This window comes from Buteo buteo, chromosome 16, assembly GCF_964188355.1.
Source record: "Buteo buteo chromosome 16, bButBut1.hap1.1, whole genome shotgun sequence".
Classification (NCBI taxonomy): Eukaryota; Metazoa; Chordata; class Aves; order Accipitriformes; family Accipitridae; genus Buteo; species Buteo buteo.
Window position 1 is genome coordinate 12,255,272 of NC_134186.1, and position 19,004 is coordinate 12,274,275.

Consider the following 19,004-nt stretch of genomic DNA (forward strand, 5'->3'; position numbering starts at 1 on the left):
TAAAGCTGCATTAGGTATCTTTTATATCAAATGGAGGAGCAAAGACAATGCAGCATATTACAGGAGAAGTCAGCTCATTCTGAAGAGAAGGAAAAAAAAAAAGTACCTATGAATCCTGATGAATAGACTAAATCTTATTTTTTCCACTGGATTTGAATCAGGTTTTGACATTCCAGATAGACTAGTAAATATTGAAGAAAGATACAAACTAAGCAATCACACTGATTCAAATGTAAAAAAAAAATGAGAGGGTTTTTTTTACCCCCAATGTGTATAAATTAAGCCAGAGACTTATTTCAGCACTTTGTAAAAGGTAAGTAGCATTCATTTGACAAGTGACAGGTCTAATCACGTCAGTACATTAAATTGCTGGGTGATGGATTTTCTGTTCTACTTCATATTAAATAAGTACACTAAACTGATGCACTACAGGCTCACAATGGCAGCAAATGACCTTAGGAGAATTTTCAGCCCATTTAATATAATAAAAAGAATATTTACAGGAATTTATTTTAAGCTTTATGATCTCTTCTTTTTCTCTTTCACAGTGTCACCAACTACATCAGTATGTGTTTATGAAGTCTGTCACTGGTCAGAATGGTATGATGGGAGTGTGCAAACCCCTGGCTATGATGGTGGAGATTTTGAAACCTTTGATAATTTGAGAGCCAAAGGTTATGAAGTCTGTAAAGCCCCACGGGCTGTTCAGTGCAGAGCAGAGAAATTCCCTAATATACCACTGAAAGACCTTGGCCAAAAAGTAGAATGCAGTACAACAGCTGGCCTCATATGTTACAACAAAGATCAAATTTCAACAATGTGTAACAACTATGAAATCAGAATCTTATGCTGTATTTTTGTACCATGCTCTTCCACAACACATTTCAGCACATCAACACCAATCACAGTTGCAGCTAAAAGCACTGAAACTACATCATTTCCAAGCACTACACCATCACCAGTTACTACAACTTCTGAAAGTACAACATTAACAACTTCAACTACTAAAGAAACAGCCCCAAGCACAAATGTAATAACAAGACCTGTCACCACTTCTTCCACAATTCCTCTTTGCATTAAAGAAGAGTGTTACTGGTCAATGTGGTATGATGTGAGCTACCCAGGGTCGGGATACAATGATGGAGATTTTGATACAATTGAGAAAATAAAACAGGAGGGATATAAAGTTTGTGATAATAGAAAAGCTGTCGAATGCAGAGCAGTAAGATTCCCTAATACACCATATCAACTTCTGGAGCAACACATAACATGTAATACAGAAGAAGGCTTGATATGCTACAATAAAGACCAACTACCACCCATCTGCTATAACTACGAAGTAAGATTTAAATGCTGCAAAAATATAACAGTACCATGCGAGACAACTACAGTGCCACATACAACTACAGAAAAACCAAAAACAACTGGGATTATTTCAAAAACTTCAACCACATCATCCACAGAATTAACGACAACACCACACTTCGAAACCAAACATAACACAACACCATTATCAACAACTCCACCACAAACAGAACATATTCATGTCCGAATTACATCACCAACAACGACACATACGCAAACTCAAACAAAACAAACAAGCCCCACACCGACACCTACCGTATCCTCCACCGGCGTGACCTCCACCACCACCACCACCACCTGCGAACCCGAACTGTGCTTCTGGAGCGAATGGTTCGACGTTGACTTCCCCTCCTCGGGGCCCAGCCAGGGAGACTTTGAAACCTACCAGCACATCCGGGCCGCCGGGAAGGAAGTCTGTCAGCGCCCAAAGGAAATCGAGTGCCGGGCCGAGGACTACCCCGACGTCCCCATCCAGTCAATCGGACAGGTCGTGCAGTGCGACGTCCACTTTGGACTGGTGTGCAAGAACGAAGACCAGGCTGGCAAATTTAAGATGTGCCTCAACTACAAGATCCGCGTCCTCTGCTGCAGCCCTAACGACAAGTGCCCAAGCAGCACCACCTTGCCCACCAGCAGCCCCACCACCACCACCCCCCGCAGATCAACCAGCACCGCCCCGACCTCCACCACAGTCACGACCTCCACCTCCACGCCCTACTCCTCCACCACGCTGCCCACCTCCTCGGAAACCACGCTGCAAACTTCCACCAGCACCACCACCCCAACGCCGACACCTACCGTATCCTCCACCGGCGTGACCTCCACCACCACCACCACCACCACCCAGTCCGCCACCACCTGCGAACCCGAGCTGTGCTTCTGGAGCGAATGGTTCGACGTCGACTTCCCCTCCTCGGGGCCCAGCCAGGGAGACTTTGAAACCTACCAGCACATCCGGGCCGCCGGGAAGGAAGTCTGTCAGCGCCCAAAGGAAATCGAGTGCCGGGCCGAGGACTACCCCGACGTCTCCATCCAGTCAATCGGACAGGTCGTGCAGTGCGACGTCCACTTTGGACTGGTGTGCAAGAACGAAGACCAGGCTGGCAAATTTAAGATGTGCCTCAACTACAAGATCCGCGTCCTCTGCTGCAGCCCTAACGACAAGTGCCCAAGCAGCACCACCTTGCCCACCAGCAGCCCCACCACCACCACCCCCCGCAGATCAACCAGCACCGCCCCGACCTCCACCACAGTCACGACCTCCACCTCCACGCCCTACTCCTCCACCACGCTGCCCACCTCCTCGGAAACCACGCTGCAAACTTCCACCAGCACCACCACCCCAACGCCGACACCTACCGTATCCTCCACCGGCGTGACCTCCACCACCACCACCCAGTCCGCCACCACCTGCGAACCCGAGCTGTGCTTCTGGAGCGAATGGTTCGACGTCGACTTCCCCTCCTCGGGGCCCAGCCAGGGAGACTTTGAAACCTACCAGCACATCCGGGCCGCCGGGAAGGAAGTCTGTCAGCGCCCAAAGGAAATCGAGTGCCGGGCCGAGGACTACCCCGACGTCTCCATCCAGTCAATCGGACAGGTCGTGCAGTGCGACGTCCACTTTGGACTGGTGTGCAAGAACGAAGACCAGGCTGGCAAATTTAAGATGTGCCTCAACTACAAGATCCGCGTCCTCTGCTGCAGCCCTAACGACAAGTGCCCAAGCAGCACCACCTTGCCCACCAGCAGCCCCACCACCACCACCCCCCGCAGATCAACCAGCACCGCCCCGACCTCCACCACAGTCATGACCTCCACCTCCACGCCCTACTCCTCCACCACGCTGCCCACCTCCTCGGAAACCACGCTGCAAACTTCCACCAGCACCACCACCCCAACGCCGACACCTACCGTATCCTCCACCGGCGTGACCTCCACCACCACCACCCAGTCCGCCACCACCTGCGAACCCGAGCTGTGCTTCTGGAGCGAATGGTTCGACGTCGACTTCCCCTCCTCGGGGCCCAGCCAGGGAGACTTTGAAACCTACCAGCACATCCGGGCCGCCGGGAAGGAAGTCTGTCAGCGCCCAAAGGAAATCGAGTGCCGGGCCGAGGACTACCCCGACGTCTCCATCCAGTCAATCGGACAGGTCGTGCAGTGCGACGTCCACTTTGGACTGGTGTGCAAGAACGAAGACCAGGCTGGCAAATTTAAGATGTGCCTCAACTACAAGATCCGCGTCCTCTGCTGCAGCCCTAACGACAAGTGCCCAAGCAGCACCACCTTGCCCACCAGCAGCCCCACCACCACCACCCCCCGCAGATCAACCAGCACCGCCCCGACCTCCACCACAGTCACGACCTCCACCTCCACGCCCTACTCCTCCACCACGCTGCCCACCTCCTCGGAAACCACGCTGCAAACTTCCACCAGCACCACCACCCCAACGCCGACACCTACCGTATCCTCCACCGGCGTGACCTCCACCACCACCACCACCACCACCCAGTCCGCCACCACCTGTGAACCCGAGCTGTGCTTCTGGAGCGAATGGTTCGACGTCGACTTCCCCTCCTCGGGGCCCAGCCAGGGAGACTTTGAAACCTACCAGCACATCCGGGCCGCCGGGAAGGAAGTCTGTCAGCGCCCAAAGGAAATCGAGTGCCGGGCCGAGGACTACCCCGACGTCCCCATCCAGTCAATCGGACAGGTCGTGCAGTGCGACGTCCACTTTGGACTGGTGTGCAAGAACGAAGACCAGGCTGGCAAATTTAAGATGTGCCTCAACTACAAGATCCGCGTCCTCTGCTGCAGCCCTAACGACAAGTGCCCAAGCAGCACCACCTTGCCCACCAGCAGCCCCACCACCACCACCCCCCGCAGATCAACCAGCACCGCCCCGACCTCCACCACAGTCACGACCTCCACCTCCACGCCCTACTCCTCCACCACGCTGCCCACCTCCTCGGAAACCACGCTGCAAACTTCCACCAGCACCACCACCCCAACGCCGACACCTACCGTATCCTCCACCGGCGTGACCTCCACCACCACCACCCAGTCCGCCACCACCTGCGAACCCGAGCTGTGCTTCTGGAGCGAATGGTTCGACGTCGACTTCCCCTCCTCGGGGCCCAGCCAGGGAGACTTTGAAACCTACCAGCACATCCGGGCCGCCGGGAAGGAAGTCTGTCAGCGCCCAAAGGAAATCGAGTGCCGGGCCGAGGACTACCCCGACGTCTCCATCCAGTCAATCGGACAGGTCGTGCAGTGCGACGTCCACTTTGGACTGGTGTGCAAGAACGAAGACCAGGCTGGCAAATTTAAGATGTGCCTCAACTACAAGATCCGCGTCCTCTGCTGCAGCCCTAACGACAAGTGCCCAAGCAGCACCACCTTGCCCACCACCAGCCCCACCACCACCACCCCCCGCAGATCAACCAGCACCGCCCCGACCTCCACCACAGTCACGACCTCCACCTCCACGCCCTACTCCTCCACCACGCTGCCCACCTCCTCGGAAACCACGCTGCAAACTTCCACCAGCACCACCACCCCAACGCCGACACCTACCGTATCCTCCACCGGCGTGACCTCCACCACCACCACCCAGTCCGCCACCACCTGCGAACCCGAGCTGTGCTTCTGGAGCGAATGGTTCGACGTCGACTTCCCCTCCTCGGGGCCCAGCCAGGGAGACTTTGAAACCTACCAGCACATCCGGGCCGCCGGGAAGGAAGTCTGTCAGCGCCCAAAGGAAATCGAGTGCCGGGCCGAGGACTACCCCGACGTCTCCATCCAGTCAATCGGACAGGTCGTGCAGTGCGACGTCCACTTTGGACTGGTGTGCAAGAACGAAGACCAGGCTGGCAAATTTAAGATGTGCCTCAACTACAAGATCCGCGTCCTCTGCTGCAGCCCTAACGACAAGTGCCCAAGCAGCACCACCTTGCCCACCAGCAGCCCCACCACCACCACCCCCCGCAGATCAACCAGCACCGCCCCGACCTCCACCACAGTCACGACCTCCACCTCCACGCCCTACTCCTCCACCACGCTGCCCACCTCCTCGGAAACCACACTGCAAACTTCCACCAGCACCACCACCCCAACGCCGACACCTACCGTATCCTCCACCGGCGTGACCTCCACCACCACCACCACCACCACCCAGTCCGCCACCACCTGCGAACCCGAGCTGTGCTTCTGGAGCGAATGGTTCGACGTCGACTTCCCCTCCTCGGGGCCCAGCCAGGGAGACTTTGAAACCTACCAGCACATCCGGGCCGCCGGGAAGGAAGTCTGTCAGCGCCCAAAGGAAATCGAGTGCCGGGCCGAGGACTACCCCGACGTCTCCATCCAGTCAATCGGACAGGTCGTGCAGTGCGACGTCCACTTTGGACTGGTGTGCAAGAACGAAGACCAGGCTGGCAAATTTAAGATGTGCCTCAACTACAAGATCCGCGTCCTCTGCTGCAGCCCTAACGACAAGTGCCCAAGCAGCACCACCTTGCCCACCAGCAGCCCCACCACCACCACCCCCCGCAGATCAACCAGCACCGCCCCGACCTCCACCACAGTCACGACCTCCACCTCCACGCCCTACTCCTCCACCACGCTGCCCACCTCCTCGGAAACCACGCTGCAAACTTCCACCAGCACCACCACCCCAACGCCGACACCTACCGTATCCTCCACCGGCGTGACCTCCACCACCACCACCCAGTCCGCCACCACCTGCGAACCCGAGCTGTGCTTCTGGAGCGAATGGTTCGACGTCGACTTCCCCTCCTCGGGGCCCAGCCAGGGAGACTTTGAAACCTACCAGCACATCCGGGCCGCCGGGAAGGAAGTCTGTCAGCGCCCAAAGGAAATCGAGTGCCGGGCCGAGGACTACCCCGACGTCTCCATCCAGTCAATCGGACAGGTCGTGCAGTGCGACGTCCACTTTGGACTGGTGTGCAAGAACGAAGACCAGGCTGGCAAATTTAAGATGTGCCTCAACTACAAGATCCGCGTCCTCTGCTGCAGCCCTAACGACAAGTGCCCAAGCAGCACCACCTTGCCCACCAGCAGCCCCACCACCACCACCCCCCGCAGATCAACCAGCACCGCCCCGACCTCCACCACAGTCACGACCTCCACCTCCACGCCCTACTCCTCCACCACGCTGCCCACCTCCTCGGAAACCACGCTGCAAACTTCCACCAGCACCACCACCCCAACGCCGACACCTACCGTATCCTCCACCGGCGTGACCTCCACCACCACCACCCAGTCCGCCACCACCTGCGAACCCGAGCTGTGCTTCTGGAGCGAATGGTTCGACGTCGACTTCCCCTCCTCGGGGCCCAGCCAGGGAGACTTTGAAACCTACCAGCACATCCGGGCCGCCGGGAAGGAAGTCTGTCAGCGCCCAAAGGAAATCGAGTGCCGGGCCGAGGACTACCCCGACGTCTCCATCCAGTCAATCGGACAGGTCGTGCAGTGCGACGTCCACTTTGGACTGGTGTGCAAGAACGAAGACCAGGCTGGCAAATTTAAGATGTGCCTCAACTACAAGATCCGCGTCCTCTGCTGCAGCCCTAACGACAAGTGCCCAAGCAGCACCACCTTGCCCACCAGCAGCCCCACCACCACCACCCCCCGCAGATCAACCAGCACCGCCCCGACCTCCACCACAGTCACGACCTCCACCTCCACGCCCTACTCCTCCACCACGCTGCCCACCTCCTCGGAAACCACACTGCAAACTTCCACCAGCACCACCACCCCAACGCCGACACCTACCGTATCCTCCACCGGCGTGACCTCCACCACCACCACCACCACCACCCAGTCCGCCACCACCTGCGAACCCGAGCTGTGCTTCTGGAGCGAATGGTTCGACGTCGACTTCCCCTCCTCGGGGCCCAGCCAGGGAGACTTTGAAACCTACCAGCACATCCGGGCCGCCGGGAAGGAAGTCTGTCAGCGCCCAAAGGAAATCGAGTGCCGGGCCGAGGACTACCCCGACGTCTCCATCCAGTCAATCGGACAGGTCGTGCAGTGCGACGTCCACTTTGGACTGGTGTGCAAGAACGAAGACCAGGCTGGCAAATTTAAGATGTGCCTCAACTACAAGATCCGCGTCCTCTGCTGCAGCCCTAACGACAAGTGCCCAAGCAGCACCACCTTGCCCACCAGCAGCCCCACCACCACCACCCCCCGCAGATCAACCAGCACCGCCCCGACCTCCACCACAGTCACGACCTCCACCTCCACGCCCTACTCCTCCACCACGCTGCCCACCTCCTCGGAAACCACGCTGCAAACTTCCACCAGCACCACCACCCCAACGCCGACACCTACCGTATCCTCCACCGGCGTGACCTCCACCACCACCACCCAGTCCGCCACCACCTGCGAACCCGAGCTGTGCTTCTGGAGCGAATGGTTCGACGTCGACTTCCCCTCCTCGGGGCCCAGCCAGGGAGACTTTGAAACCTACCAGCACATCCGGGCCGCCGGGAAGGAAGTCTGTCAGCGCCCAAAGGAAATCGAGTGCCGGGCCGAGGACTACCCCGACGTCTCCATCCAGTCAATCGGACAGGTCGTGCAGTGCGACGTCCACTTTGGACTGGTGTGCAAGAACGAAGACCAGGCTGGCAAATTTAAGATGTGCCTCAACTACAAGATCCGCGTCCTCTGCTGCAGCCCTAACGACAAGTGCCCAAGCAGCACCACCTTGCCCACCAGCAGCCCCACCACCACCACCCCCCGCAGATCAACCAGCACCGCCCCGACCTCCACCACAGTCACGACCTCCACCTCCACGCCCTACTCCTCCACCACGCTGCCCACCTCCTCGGAAACCACGCTGCAAACTTCCACCAGCACCACCACCCCAACGCCGACACCTACCGTATCCTCCACCGGCGTGACCTCCACCACCACCACCCAGTCCGCCACCACCTGCGAACCCGAGCTGTGCTTCTGGAGCGAATGGTTCGACGTCGACTTCCCCTCCTCGGGGCCCAGCCAGGGAGACTTTGAAACCTACCAGCACATCCGGGCCGCCGGGAAGGAAGTCTGTCAGCGCCCAAAGGAAATCGAGTGCCGGGCCGAGGACTACCCCGACGTCTCCATCCAGTCAATCGGACAGGTCGTGCAGTGCGACGTCCACTTTGGACTGGTGTGCAAGAACGAAGACCAGGCTGGCAAATTTAAGATGTGCCTCAACTACAAGATCCGCGTCCTCTGCTGCAGCCCTAACGACAAGTGCCCAAGCAGCACCACCTTGCCCACCAGCAGCCCCACCACCACCACCCCCCGCAGATCAACCAGCACTGCCCCGACCTCCACCACAGTCACGACCTCCACCTCCACGCCCTACTCCTCCACCACGCTGCCCACCTCCTCGGAAACCACGCTGCAAACTTCCACCAGCACCACCACCCCAACGCCAACACCTACCGTATCCTCCACCGGCGTGACCTCCACCACCACCACCACCACCACCCAGTCCGCCACCACCTGCGAACCCGAGCTGTGCTTCTGGAGCGAATGGTTCGACGTCGACTTCCCCTCCTCGGGGCCCAGCCAGGGAGACTTTGAAACCTACCAGCACATCCGGGCCGCTGGGAAGGAAGTCTGTCAGCGCCCAAAGGAAATCGAGTGCCGGGCCGAGGACTACCCCGACGTCTCCATCCAGTCAATCGGACAGGTCGTGCAGTGCGACGTCCACTTTGGACTGGTGTGCAAGAACGAAGACCAGGCTGGCAAATTTAAGATGTGCCTCAACTACAAGATCCGCGTCCTCTGCTGCAGCCCTAACGACAAGTGCCCAAGCAGCACCACCTTGCCCACCACCAGCCCCACCACCACCACCCCCCGCAGATCAACCAGCACCGCCCCGACCTCCACCACAGTCACGACCTCCACCTCCACGCCCTACTCCTCCACCACGCTGCCCACCTCCTCGGAAACCACACTGCAAACTTCCACCAGCACCACCACCCCAACGCCGACACCTACCGTATCCTCCACCGGCGTGACCTCCACCACCACCACCACCACCACCCAGTCCGCCACCACCTGCGAACCCGAGCTGTGCTTCTGGAGCGAATGGTTCGACGTCGACTTCCCCTCCTCGGGGCCCAGCCAGGGAGACTTTGAAACCTACCAGCACATCCGGGCCGCCGGGAAGGAAGTCTGTCAGCGCCCAAAGGAAATCGAGTGCCGGGCCGAGGACTACCCCGACGTCCCCATCCAGTCAATCGGACAGGTCGTGCAGTGCGACGTCCACTTTGGACTGGTGTGCAAGAACGAAGACCAGGCTGGCAAATTTAAGATGTGCCTCAACTACAAGATCCGCGTCCTCTGCTGCAGCCCTAACGACAAGTGCCCAAGCAGCACCACCTTGCCCACCAGCAGCCCCACCACCACCACCCCCCACAGATCAACCAGCACCGCCCCGACCTCCACCACAGTCACGACCTCCACCTCCACGCCCTACTCCTCCACCACGCTGCCCACCTCCTCGGAAACCACACTGCAAACTTCCACCAGCACCACCACCCCAACGCCGACACCTACCGTATCCTCCACCGGCGTGACCTCCACCACCACCACCACCACCACCCAGTCCGCCACCACCTGCGAACCCGAGCTGTGCTTCTGGAGCGAATGGTTCGACGTCGACTTCCCCTCCTCGGGGCCCAGCCAGGGAGACTTTGAAACCTACCAGCACATCCGGGCCGCCGGGAAGGAAGTCTGTCAGCGCCCAAAGGAAATCGAGTGCCGGGCCGAGGACTACCCCGACGTCCCCATCCAGTCAATCGGACAGGTCGTGCAGTGCGACGTCCACTTTGGACTGGTGTGCAAGAACGAAGACCAGGCTGGCAAATTTAAGATGTGCCTCAACTACAAGATCCGCGTCCTCTGCTGCAGCCCTAACGACAAGTGCCCAAGCAGCACCACCTTGCCCACCAGCAGCCCCACCACCACCACCCCCCGCAGATCAACCAGCACCGCCCCGACCTCCACCACAGTCACGACCTCCACCTCCACGCCCTACTCCTCCACCACGCTGCCCACCTCCTCGGAAACCACGCTGCAAACTTCCACCAGCACCACCACCCCAACGCCGACACCTACCGTATCCTCCACCGGCGTGACCTCCACCACCACCACCCAGTCCGCCACCACCTGCGAACCCGAGCTGTGCTTCTGGAGCGAATGGTTCGACGTCGACTTCCCCTCCTCGGGGCCCAGCCAGGGAGACTTTGAAACCTACCAGCACATCCGGGCCGCCGGGAAGGAAGTCTGTCAGCGCCCAAAGGAAATCGAGTGCCGGGCCGAGGACTACCCCGACGTCTCCATCCAGTCAATCGGACAGGTCGTGCAGTGCGACGTCCACTTTGGACTGGTGTGCAAGAACGAAGACCAGGCTGGCAAATTTAAGATGTGCCTCAACTACAAGATCCGCGTCCTCTGCTGCAGCCCTAACGACAAGTGCCCAAGCAGCACCACCTTGCCCACCAGCAGCCCCACCACCACCACCCCCCGCAGATCAACCAGCACCGCCCCGACCTCCACCACAGTCACGACCTCCACCTCCACGCCCTACTCCTCCACCACGCTGCCCACCTCCTCGGAAACCACGCTGCAAACTTCCACCAGCACCACCACCCCAACGCCAACACCTACCGTATCCTCCACCGGCGTGACCTCCACCACCACCACCACCACCACCCAGTCCGCCACCACCTGCGAACCCGAGCTGTGCTTCTGGAGCGAATGGTTCGACGTCGACTTCCCCTCCTCGGGGCCCAGCCAGGGAGACTTTGAAACCTACCAGCACATCCGGGCCGCTGGGAAGGAAGTCTGTCAGCGCCCAAAGGAAATCGAGTGCCGGGCCGAGGACTACCCCGACGTCTCCATCCAGTCAATCGGACAGGTCGTGCAGTGCGACGTCCACTTTGGACTGGTGTGCAAGAACGAAGACCAGGCTGGCAAATTTAAGATGTGCCTCAACTACAAGATCCGCGTCCTCTGCTGCAGCCCTAACGACAAGTGCCCAAGCAGCACCACCTTGCCCACCACCAGCCCCACCACCACCACCCCCCGCAGATCAACCAGCACCGCCCCGACCTCCACCACAGTCACGACCTCCACCTCCACGCCCTACTCCTCCACCACGCTGCCCACCTCCTCGGAAACCACACTGCAAACTTCCACCAGCACCACCACCCCAACGCCGACACCTACCGTATCCTCCACCGGCGTGACCTCCACCACCACCACCCAGTCCGCCACCACCTGCGAACCCGAGCTGTGCTTCTGGAGCGAATGGTTCGACGTCGACTTCCCCTCCTCGGGGCCCAGCCAGGGAGACTTTGAAACCTACCAGCACATCCGGGCCGCCGGGAAGGAAGTCTGTCAGCGCCCAAAGGAAATCGAGTGCCGGGCCGAGGACTACCCCGACGTCCCCATCCAGTCAATCGGACAGGTCGTGCAGTGCGACGTCCACTTTGGACTGGTGTGCAAGAACGAAGACCAGGCTGGCAAATTTAAGATGTGCCTCAACTACAAGATCCGCGTCCTCTGCTGCAGCCCTAACGACAAGTGCCCAAGCAGCACCACCTTGCCCACCAGCAGCCCCACCACCACCACCCCCCGCAGATCAACCAGCACCGCCCCGACCTCCACCACAGTCACGACCTCCACCTCCACGCCCTACTCCTCCACCACGCTGCCCACCTCCTCGGAAACCACACTGCAAACTTCCACCAGCACCACCACCCCAACGCCGACACCTACCGTATCCTCCACCGGCGTGACCTCCACCACCACCACCACCACCCAGTCCGCCACCACCTGCGAACCCGAGCTGTGCTTCTGGAGCGAATGGTTCGACGTCGACTTCCCCTCCTCGGGGCCCAGCCAGGGAGACTTTGAAACCTACCAGCACATCCGGGCCGCCGGGAAGGAAGTCTGTCAGCGCCCAAAGGAAATCGAGTGCCGGGCCGAGGACTACCCCGACGTCTCCATCCAGTCAATCGGACAGGTCGTGCAGTGCGACGTCCACTTTGGACTGGTGTGCAAGAACGAAGACCAGGCTGGCAAATTTAAGATGTGCCTCAACTACAAGATCCGCGTCCTCTGCTGCAGCCCTAACGACAAGTGCCCAAGCAGCACCACCTTGCCCACCAGCAGCCCCACCACCACCACCCCCCGCAGATCAACCAGCACCGCCCCGACCTCCACCACAGTCACGACCTCCACCTCCACGCCCTACTCCTCCACCACGCTGCCCACCTCCTCGGAAACCACGCTGCAAACTTCCACCAGCACCACCACCCCAACGCCGACACCTACCGTATCCTCCACCGGCGTGACCTCCACCACCACCACCACCACCACCCAGTCCGCCACCACCTGCGAACCCGAGCTGTGCTTCTGGAGCGAATGGTTCGACGTCGACTTCCCCTCCTCGGGGCCCAGCCAGGGAGACTTTGAAACCTACCAGCACATCCGGGCCGCCGGGAAGGAAGTCTGTCAGCGCCCAAAGGAAATCGAGTGCCGGGCCGAGGACTACCCCGACGTCCCCATCCAGTCAATCGGACAGGTCGTGCAGTGCGACGTCCACTTTGGACTGGTGTGCAAGAACGAAGACCAGGCTGGCAAATTTAAGATGTGCCTCAACTACAAGATCCGCGTCCTCTGCTGCAGCCCTAACGACAAGTGCCCAAGCAGCACCACCTTGCCCACCAGCAGCCCCACCACCACCACCCCCCGCAGATCAACCAGCACCGCCCCGACCTCCACCACAGTCACGACCTCCACCTCCACGCCCTACTCCTCCACCACGCTGCCCACCTCCTCGGAAACCACGCTGCAAACTTCCACCAGCACCACCACCCCAACGCCGACACCTACCGTATCCTCCACCGGCGTGACCTCCACCACCACCACCCAGTCCGCCACCACCTGCGAACCCGAGCTGTGCTTCTGGAGCGAATGGTTCGACGTCGACTTCCCCTCCTCGGGGCCCAGCCAGGGAGACTTTGAAACCTACCAGCACATCCGGGCCGCCGGGAAGGAAGTCTGTCAGCGCCCAAAGGAAATCGAGTGCCGGGCCGAGGACTACCCCGACGTCCCCATCCAGTCAATCGGACAGGTCGTGCAGTGCGACGTCCACTTTGGACTGGTGTGCAAGAACGAAGACCAGGCTGGCAAATTTAAGATGTGCCTCAACTACAAGATCCGCGTCCTCTGCTGCAGCCCTAACGACAAGTGCCCAAGCAGCACCACCTTGCCCACCAGCAGCCCCACCACCACCACCCCCCGCAGATCAACCAGCACCGCCCCGACCTCCACCACAGTCACGACCTCCACCTCCACGCCCTACTCCTCCACCACGCTGCCCACCTCCTCGGAAACCACGCTGCAAACTTCCACCAGCACCACCACCCCAACGCCGACACCTACCGTATCCTCCACCGGCGTGACCTCCACCACCACCACCCAGTCCGCCACCACCTGCGAACCCGAGCTGTGCTTCTGGAGCGAATGGTTCGACGTCGACTTCCCCTCCTCGGGGCCCAGCCAGGGAGACTTTGAAACCTACCAGCACATCCGGGCCGCCGGGAAGGAAGTCTGTCAGCGCCCAAAGGAAATCGAGTGCCGGGCCGAGGACTACCCCGACGTCCCCATCCAGTCAATCGGACAGGTCGTGCAGTGCGACGTCCACTTTGGACTGGTGTGCAAGAACGAAGACCAGGCTGGCAAATTTAAGATGTGCCTCAACTACAAGATCCGCGTCCTCTGCTGCAGCCCTAACGACAAGTGCCCAAGCAGCACCACCTTGCCCACCACCAGCCCCACCACCACCACCCCCCGCAGATCAACCAGCACCGCCCCGACCTCCACCACAGTCACGACCTCCACCTCCACGCCCTACTCCTCCACCACGCTGCCCACCTCCTCGGAAACCACACTGCAAACTTCCACCAGCACCACCACCCCAACGCCGACACCTACTGTATCCTCCACCGGCGTGACCTCCACCACCACCACCACCACCACCCAGTCCGCCACCACCTGCGAACCCGAGCTGTGCTTCTGGAGCGAATGGTTCGACGTCGACTTCCCCTCCTCGGGGCCCAGCCAGGGAGACTTTGAAACCTACCAGCACATCCGGGCCGCCGGGAAGGAAGTCTGTCAGCGCCCAAAGGAAATCGAGTGCCGGGCCGAGGACTACCCCGACGTCCCCATCCAGTCAATCGGACAGGTCGTGCAGTGCGACGTCCACTTTGGACTGGTGTGCAAGAACGAAGACCAGGCTGGCAAATTTAAGATGTGCCTCAACTACAAGATCCGCGTCCTCTGCTGCAGCCCTAACGACAAGTGCCCAAGCAGCACCACCTTGCCCACCAGCAGCCCCACCACCACCACCCCCCGCAGATCAACCAGCACCGCCCCGACCTCCACCACAGTCACGACCTCCACCTCCACGCCCTACTCCTCCACCACGCTGCCCACCTCCTCGGAAACCACGCTGCAAACTTCCACCAGCACCACCACCCCAACGCCGACACCTACCGTATCCTCCACCGGCGTGACCTCCACCACCACCACCCAGTCCGCCACCACCTGCGAACCCGAGCTGTGCTTCTGGAGCGAATGGTTCGACGTCGACTTCCCCTCCTCGGGGCCCAGCCAGGGAGACTTTGAAACCTACCAGCACATCCGGGCCGCCGGGAAGGAAGTCTGTCAGCGCCCAAAGGAAATCGAGTGCCGGGCCGAGGACTACCCCGACGTCTCCATCCAGTCAATCGGACAGGTCGTGCAGTGCGACGTCCACTTTGGACTGGTGTGCAAGAACGAAGACCAGGCTGGCAAATTTAAGATGTGCCTCAACTACAAGATCCGCGTCCTCTGCTGCAGCCCTAACGACAAGTGCCCAAGCAGCACCACCTTGCCCACCAGCAGCCCCACCACCACCACCCCCCGCAGATCAACCAGCACCGCCCCGACCTCCACCACAGTCATGACCTCCACCTCCACGCCCTACTCCTCCACCACGCTGCCCACCTCCTCGGAAACCACGCTGCAAACTTCCACCAGCACCACCACCCCAACGCCGACACCTACCGTATCCTCCACCGGCGTGACCTCCACCACCACCACCCAGTCCGCCACCACCTGCGAACCCGAGCTGTGCTTCTGGAGCGAATGGTTCGACGTCGACTTCCCCTCCTCGGGGCCCAGCCAGGGAGACTTTGAAACCTACCAGCACATCCGGGCCGCCGGGAAGGAAGTCTGTCAGCGCCCAAAGGAAATCGAGTGCCGGGCCGAGGACTACCCCGACGTCTCCATCCAGTCAATCGGACAGGTCGTGCAGTGCGACGTCCACTTTGGACTGGTGTGCAAGAACGAAGACCAGGCTGGCAAATTTAAGATGTGCCTCAACTACAAGATCCGCGTCCTCTGCTGCAGCCCTAACGACAAGTGCCCAAGCAGCACCACCTTGCCCACCAGCAGCCCCACCACCACCACCCCCCGCAGATCAACCAGCACCGCCCCGACCTCCACCACAGTCACGACCTCCACCTCCACGCCCTACTCCTCCACCACGCTGCCCACCTCCTCGGAAACCACGCTGCAAACTTCCACCAGCACCACCACCCCAACGCCGACACCTACCGTATCCTCCACCGGCGTGACCTCCACCACCACCACCCAGTCCGCCACCACCTGCGAACCCGAGCTGTGCTTCTGGAGCGAATGGTTCGACGTCGACTTCCCCTCCTCGGGGCCCAGCCAGGGAGACTTTGAAACCTACCAGCACATCCGGGCCGCCGGGAAGGAAGTCTGTCAGCGCCCAAAGGAAATCGAGTGCCGGGCCGAGGACTACCCCGACGTCTCCATCCAGTCAATCGGACAGGTCGTGCAGTGCGACGTCCACTTTGGACTGGTGTGCAAGAACGAAGACCAGGCTGGCAAATTTAAGATGTGCCTCAACTACAAGATCCGCGTCCTCTGCTGCAGCCCTAACGACAAGTGCCCAAGCAGCACCACCTTGCCCACCACCAGCCCCACCACCACCACCCCCCGCAGATCAACCAGCACCGCCCCGACCTCCACCACAGTCACGACCTCCACCTCCACGCCCTACTCCTCCACCACGCTGCCCACCTCCTCGGAAACCACGCTGCAAACTTCCACCAGCACCACCACCCCAACGCCGACACCTACCGTATCCTCCACCGGCGTGACCTCCACCACCACCACCCAGTCCGCCACCACCTGCGAACCCGAGCTGTGCTTCTGGAGCGAATGGTTCGACGTCGACTTCCCCTCCTCGGGGCCCAGCCAGGGAGACTTTGAAACCTACCAGCACATCCGGGCCGCCGGGAAGGAAGTCTGTCAGCGCCCAAAGGAAATCGAGTGCCGGGCCGAGGACTACCCCGACGTCCCCATCCAGTCAATCGGACAGGTCGTGCAGTGCGACGTCCACTTTGGACTGGTGTGCAAGAACGAAGACCAGGCTGGCAAATTTAAGATGTGCCTCAACTACAAGATCCGCGTCCTCTGCTGCAGCCCTAACGACAAGTGCCCAAGCAGCACCACCTTGCCCACCAGCAGCCCCACCACCACCACCCCCCGCAGATCAACCAGCACCGCCCCGACCTCCACCACAGTCACGACCTCCACCTCCACGCCCTACTCCTCCACCACGCTGCCCACCTCCTCGGAAACCACGCTGCAAACTTCCACCAGCACCACCACCCCAACGCCGACACCTACCGTATCCTCCACCGGCGTGACCTCCACCACCACCACCCAGTCCGCCACCACCTGCGAACCCGAGCTGTGCTTCTGGAGCGAATGGTTCGACGTCGACTTCCCCTCCTCGGGGCCCAGCCAGGGAGACTTTGAAACCTACCAGCACATCCGGGCCGCCGGGAAGGAAGTCTGTCAGCGCCCAAAGGAAATCGAGTGCCGGGCCGAGGACTACCCCGACGTCCCCATCCAGTCAATCGGACAGGTCGTGCAGTGCGACGTCCACTTTGGACTGGTGTGCAAGAACGAAGACCAGGCTGGCAAATTTAAGATGTGCCTCAACTACAAGATCCGCGTCCTCTGCTGCAGCCCTAACGACAAGTGCCCAAGCAGCACCACCTTGCCCACCAGCAGCCCCACCACCACCACCCCCCGCAGATCAACCAGCACCGCCCCGACCTCCACCACAGTCACGACCTCCACCTCCACGCCCTACTCCTCCACCACGCTGCCCACCTCCTCGGAAACCACACTGCAAACTTCCACCAGCACCACCACCCCAACGCCGACACCTACCGTATCCTCCACCGGCGTGACCTCCACCACCACCACCACCACCCAGTCCGCCACCACCTGCGAACCCGAGCTGTGCTTCTGGAGCGAATGGTTCGACGTCGACTTCCCCTCCTCGGGGCCCAGCCAGGGAGACTTTGAAACCTACCAGCACATCCGGGCCGCCGGGAAGGAAGTCTGTCAGCGCCCAAAGGAAATCGAGTGCCGGGCCGAGGACTACCCCGACGTCCCCATCCAGTCAATCGGACAGGTCGTGCAGTGCGACGTCCACTTTGGACTGGTGTGCAAGAACGAAGACCAGGCTGGCAAATTTAAGATGTGCCTCAACTACAAGATCCGCGTCCTCTGCTGCAGCCCTAACGACAAGTGCCCAAGCAGCACCACCTTGCCCACCACCAGCCTTACCACCATTACTACCACATATGAACCGTGCTGCACCAGCACTTCTTCTACCCCTGTATCAACACCCTGTTTCTGTAAAATTGGCGATGCTATTTTTTCACCTGGTTAGTTCACCTTTTTTTTCGGTCTATATATCTGCTATTTAGTTTGTTATATTCATTTGTCATTAGGTTTTTCCTACGTTTTTTGTTTGATATATTCAGAAGTTTTACTTGGAAATATTTTTTTGCCCTGTTTAAGTTTTTGATCTTCTTTTAAATCTTTTTTTTCTTTGTATGTATTGTATTTCCTGTTTTTTCTTCAGGTGATGTGATTTACAATAGAACTGATAGTGCTGGATGTAGATTTTATGCCATCTGTAGTCCAACATGTACAGTTGAAAGACACACTGCACCGTGCCCCCCTACTACTCCCCCGACTACAACTTCCCCTGCATTGTCTACCGTAACAACATCAGTTCCTCTGCGTACTACTTCTGGTTTTTCTCCCATTTGTGTTTCTCCTACTTACCCGCCCCTACAGGTATGTAGTTTCTGCATCTATTTACGATTGTTGAAATAATATCAACGTTAGTGTGATACCAGAAAGGAACGTTCTCCAGTCTTTAAACCTTGTATGTGCAGATTGCCAGAATAAGTGTTGCTAGTGATGGGCAATATATATGACATAAAATCCCTATGTGCCTTTATAATTTTTTTTTCATACTGAGAAATCAAGCTACAATAATCTTTTTTAATGACTTCTGTTCTAATAAAACACTTTCTGATGCACTCTATCGCATAAATAACCAACATTCTCACTGAAATAATAGAGGATTATTTCTTGTGCATTTTGTTTCTTCACTAAAAAGAAAAAAATTAAGCTACTGTGGAGGCTTGTATTTGTTTCTG

At 59.1% G+C, this 19,004-nt stretch overlaps 1 protein-coding gene across 1 annotated transcript in view; it reads left to right on the plus strand.

Annotated features, from left to right (window-relative positions):
• LOC142040578 (uncharacterized) overlaps positions 1-18,223 on the plus strand; it is a 44,001-nt gene extending 25,778 nt beyond the window's left edge. The window contains exon 28 of the mRNA XM_075048661.1: positions 549-18,223. Coding sequence (XP_074904762.1) covers positions 549-18,223 — 17,675 coding nt within the window. The remainder of the gene's footprint in view (positions 1-548) is intronic.
• Positions 18,224-19,004: the final 781 nt, after the last annotated feature.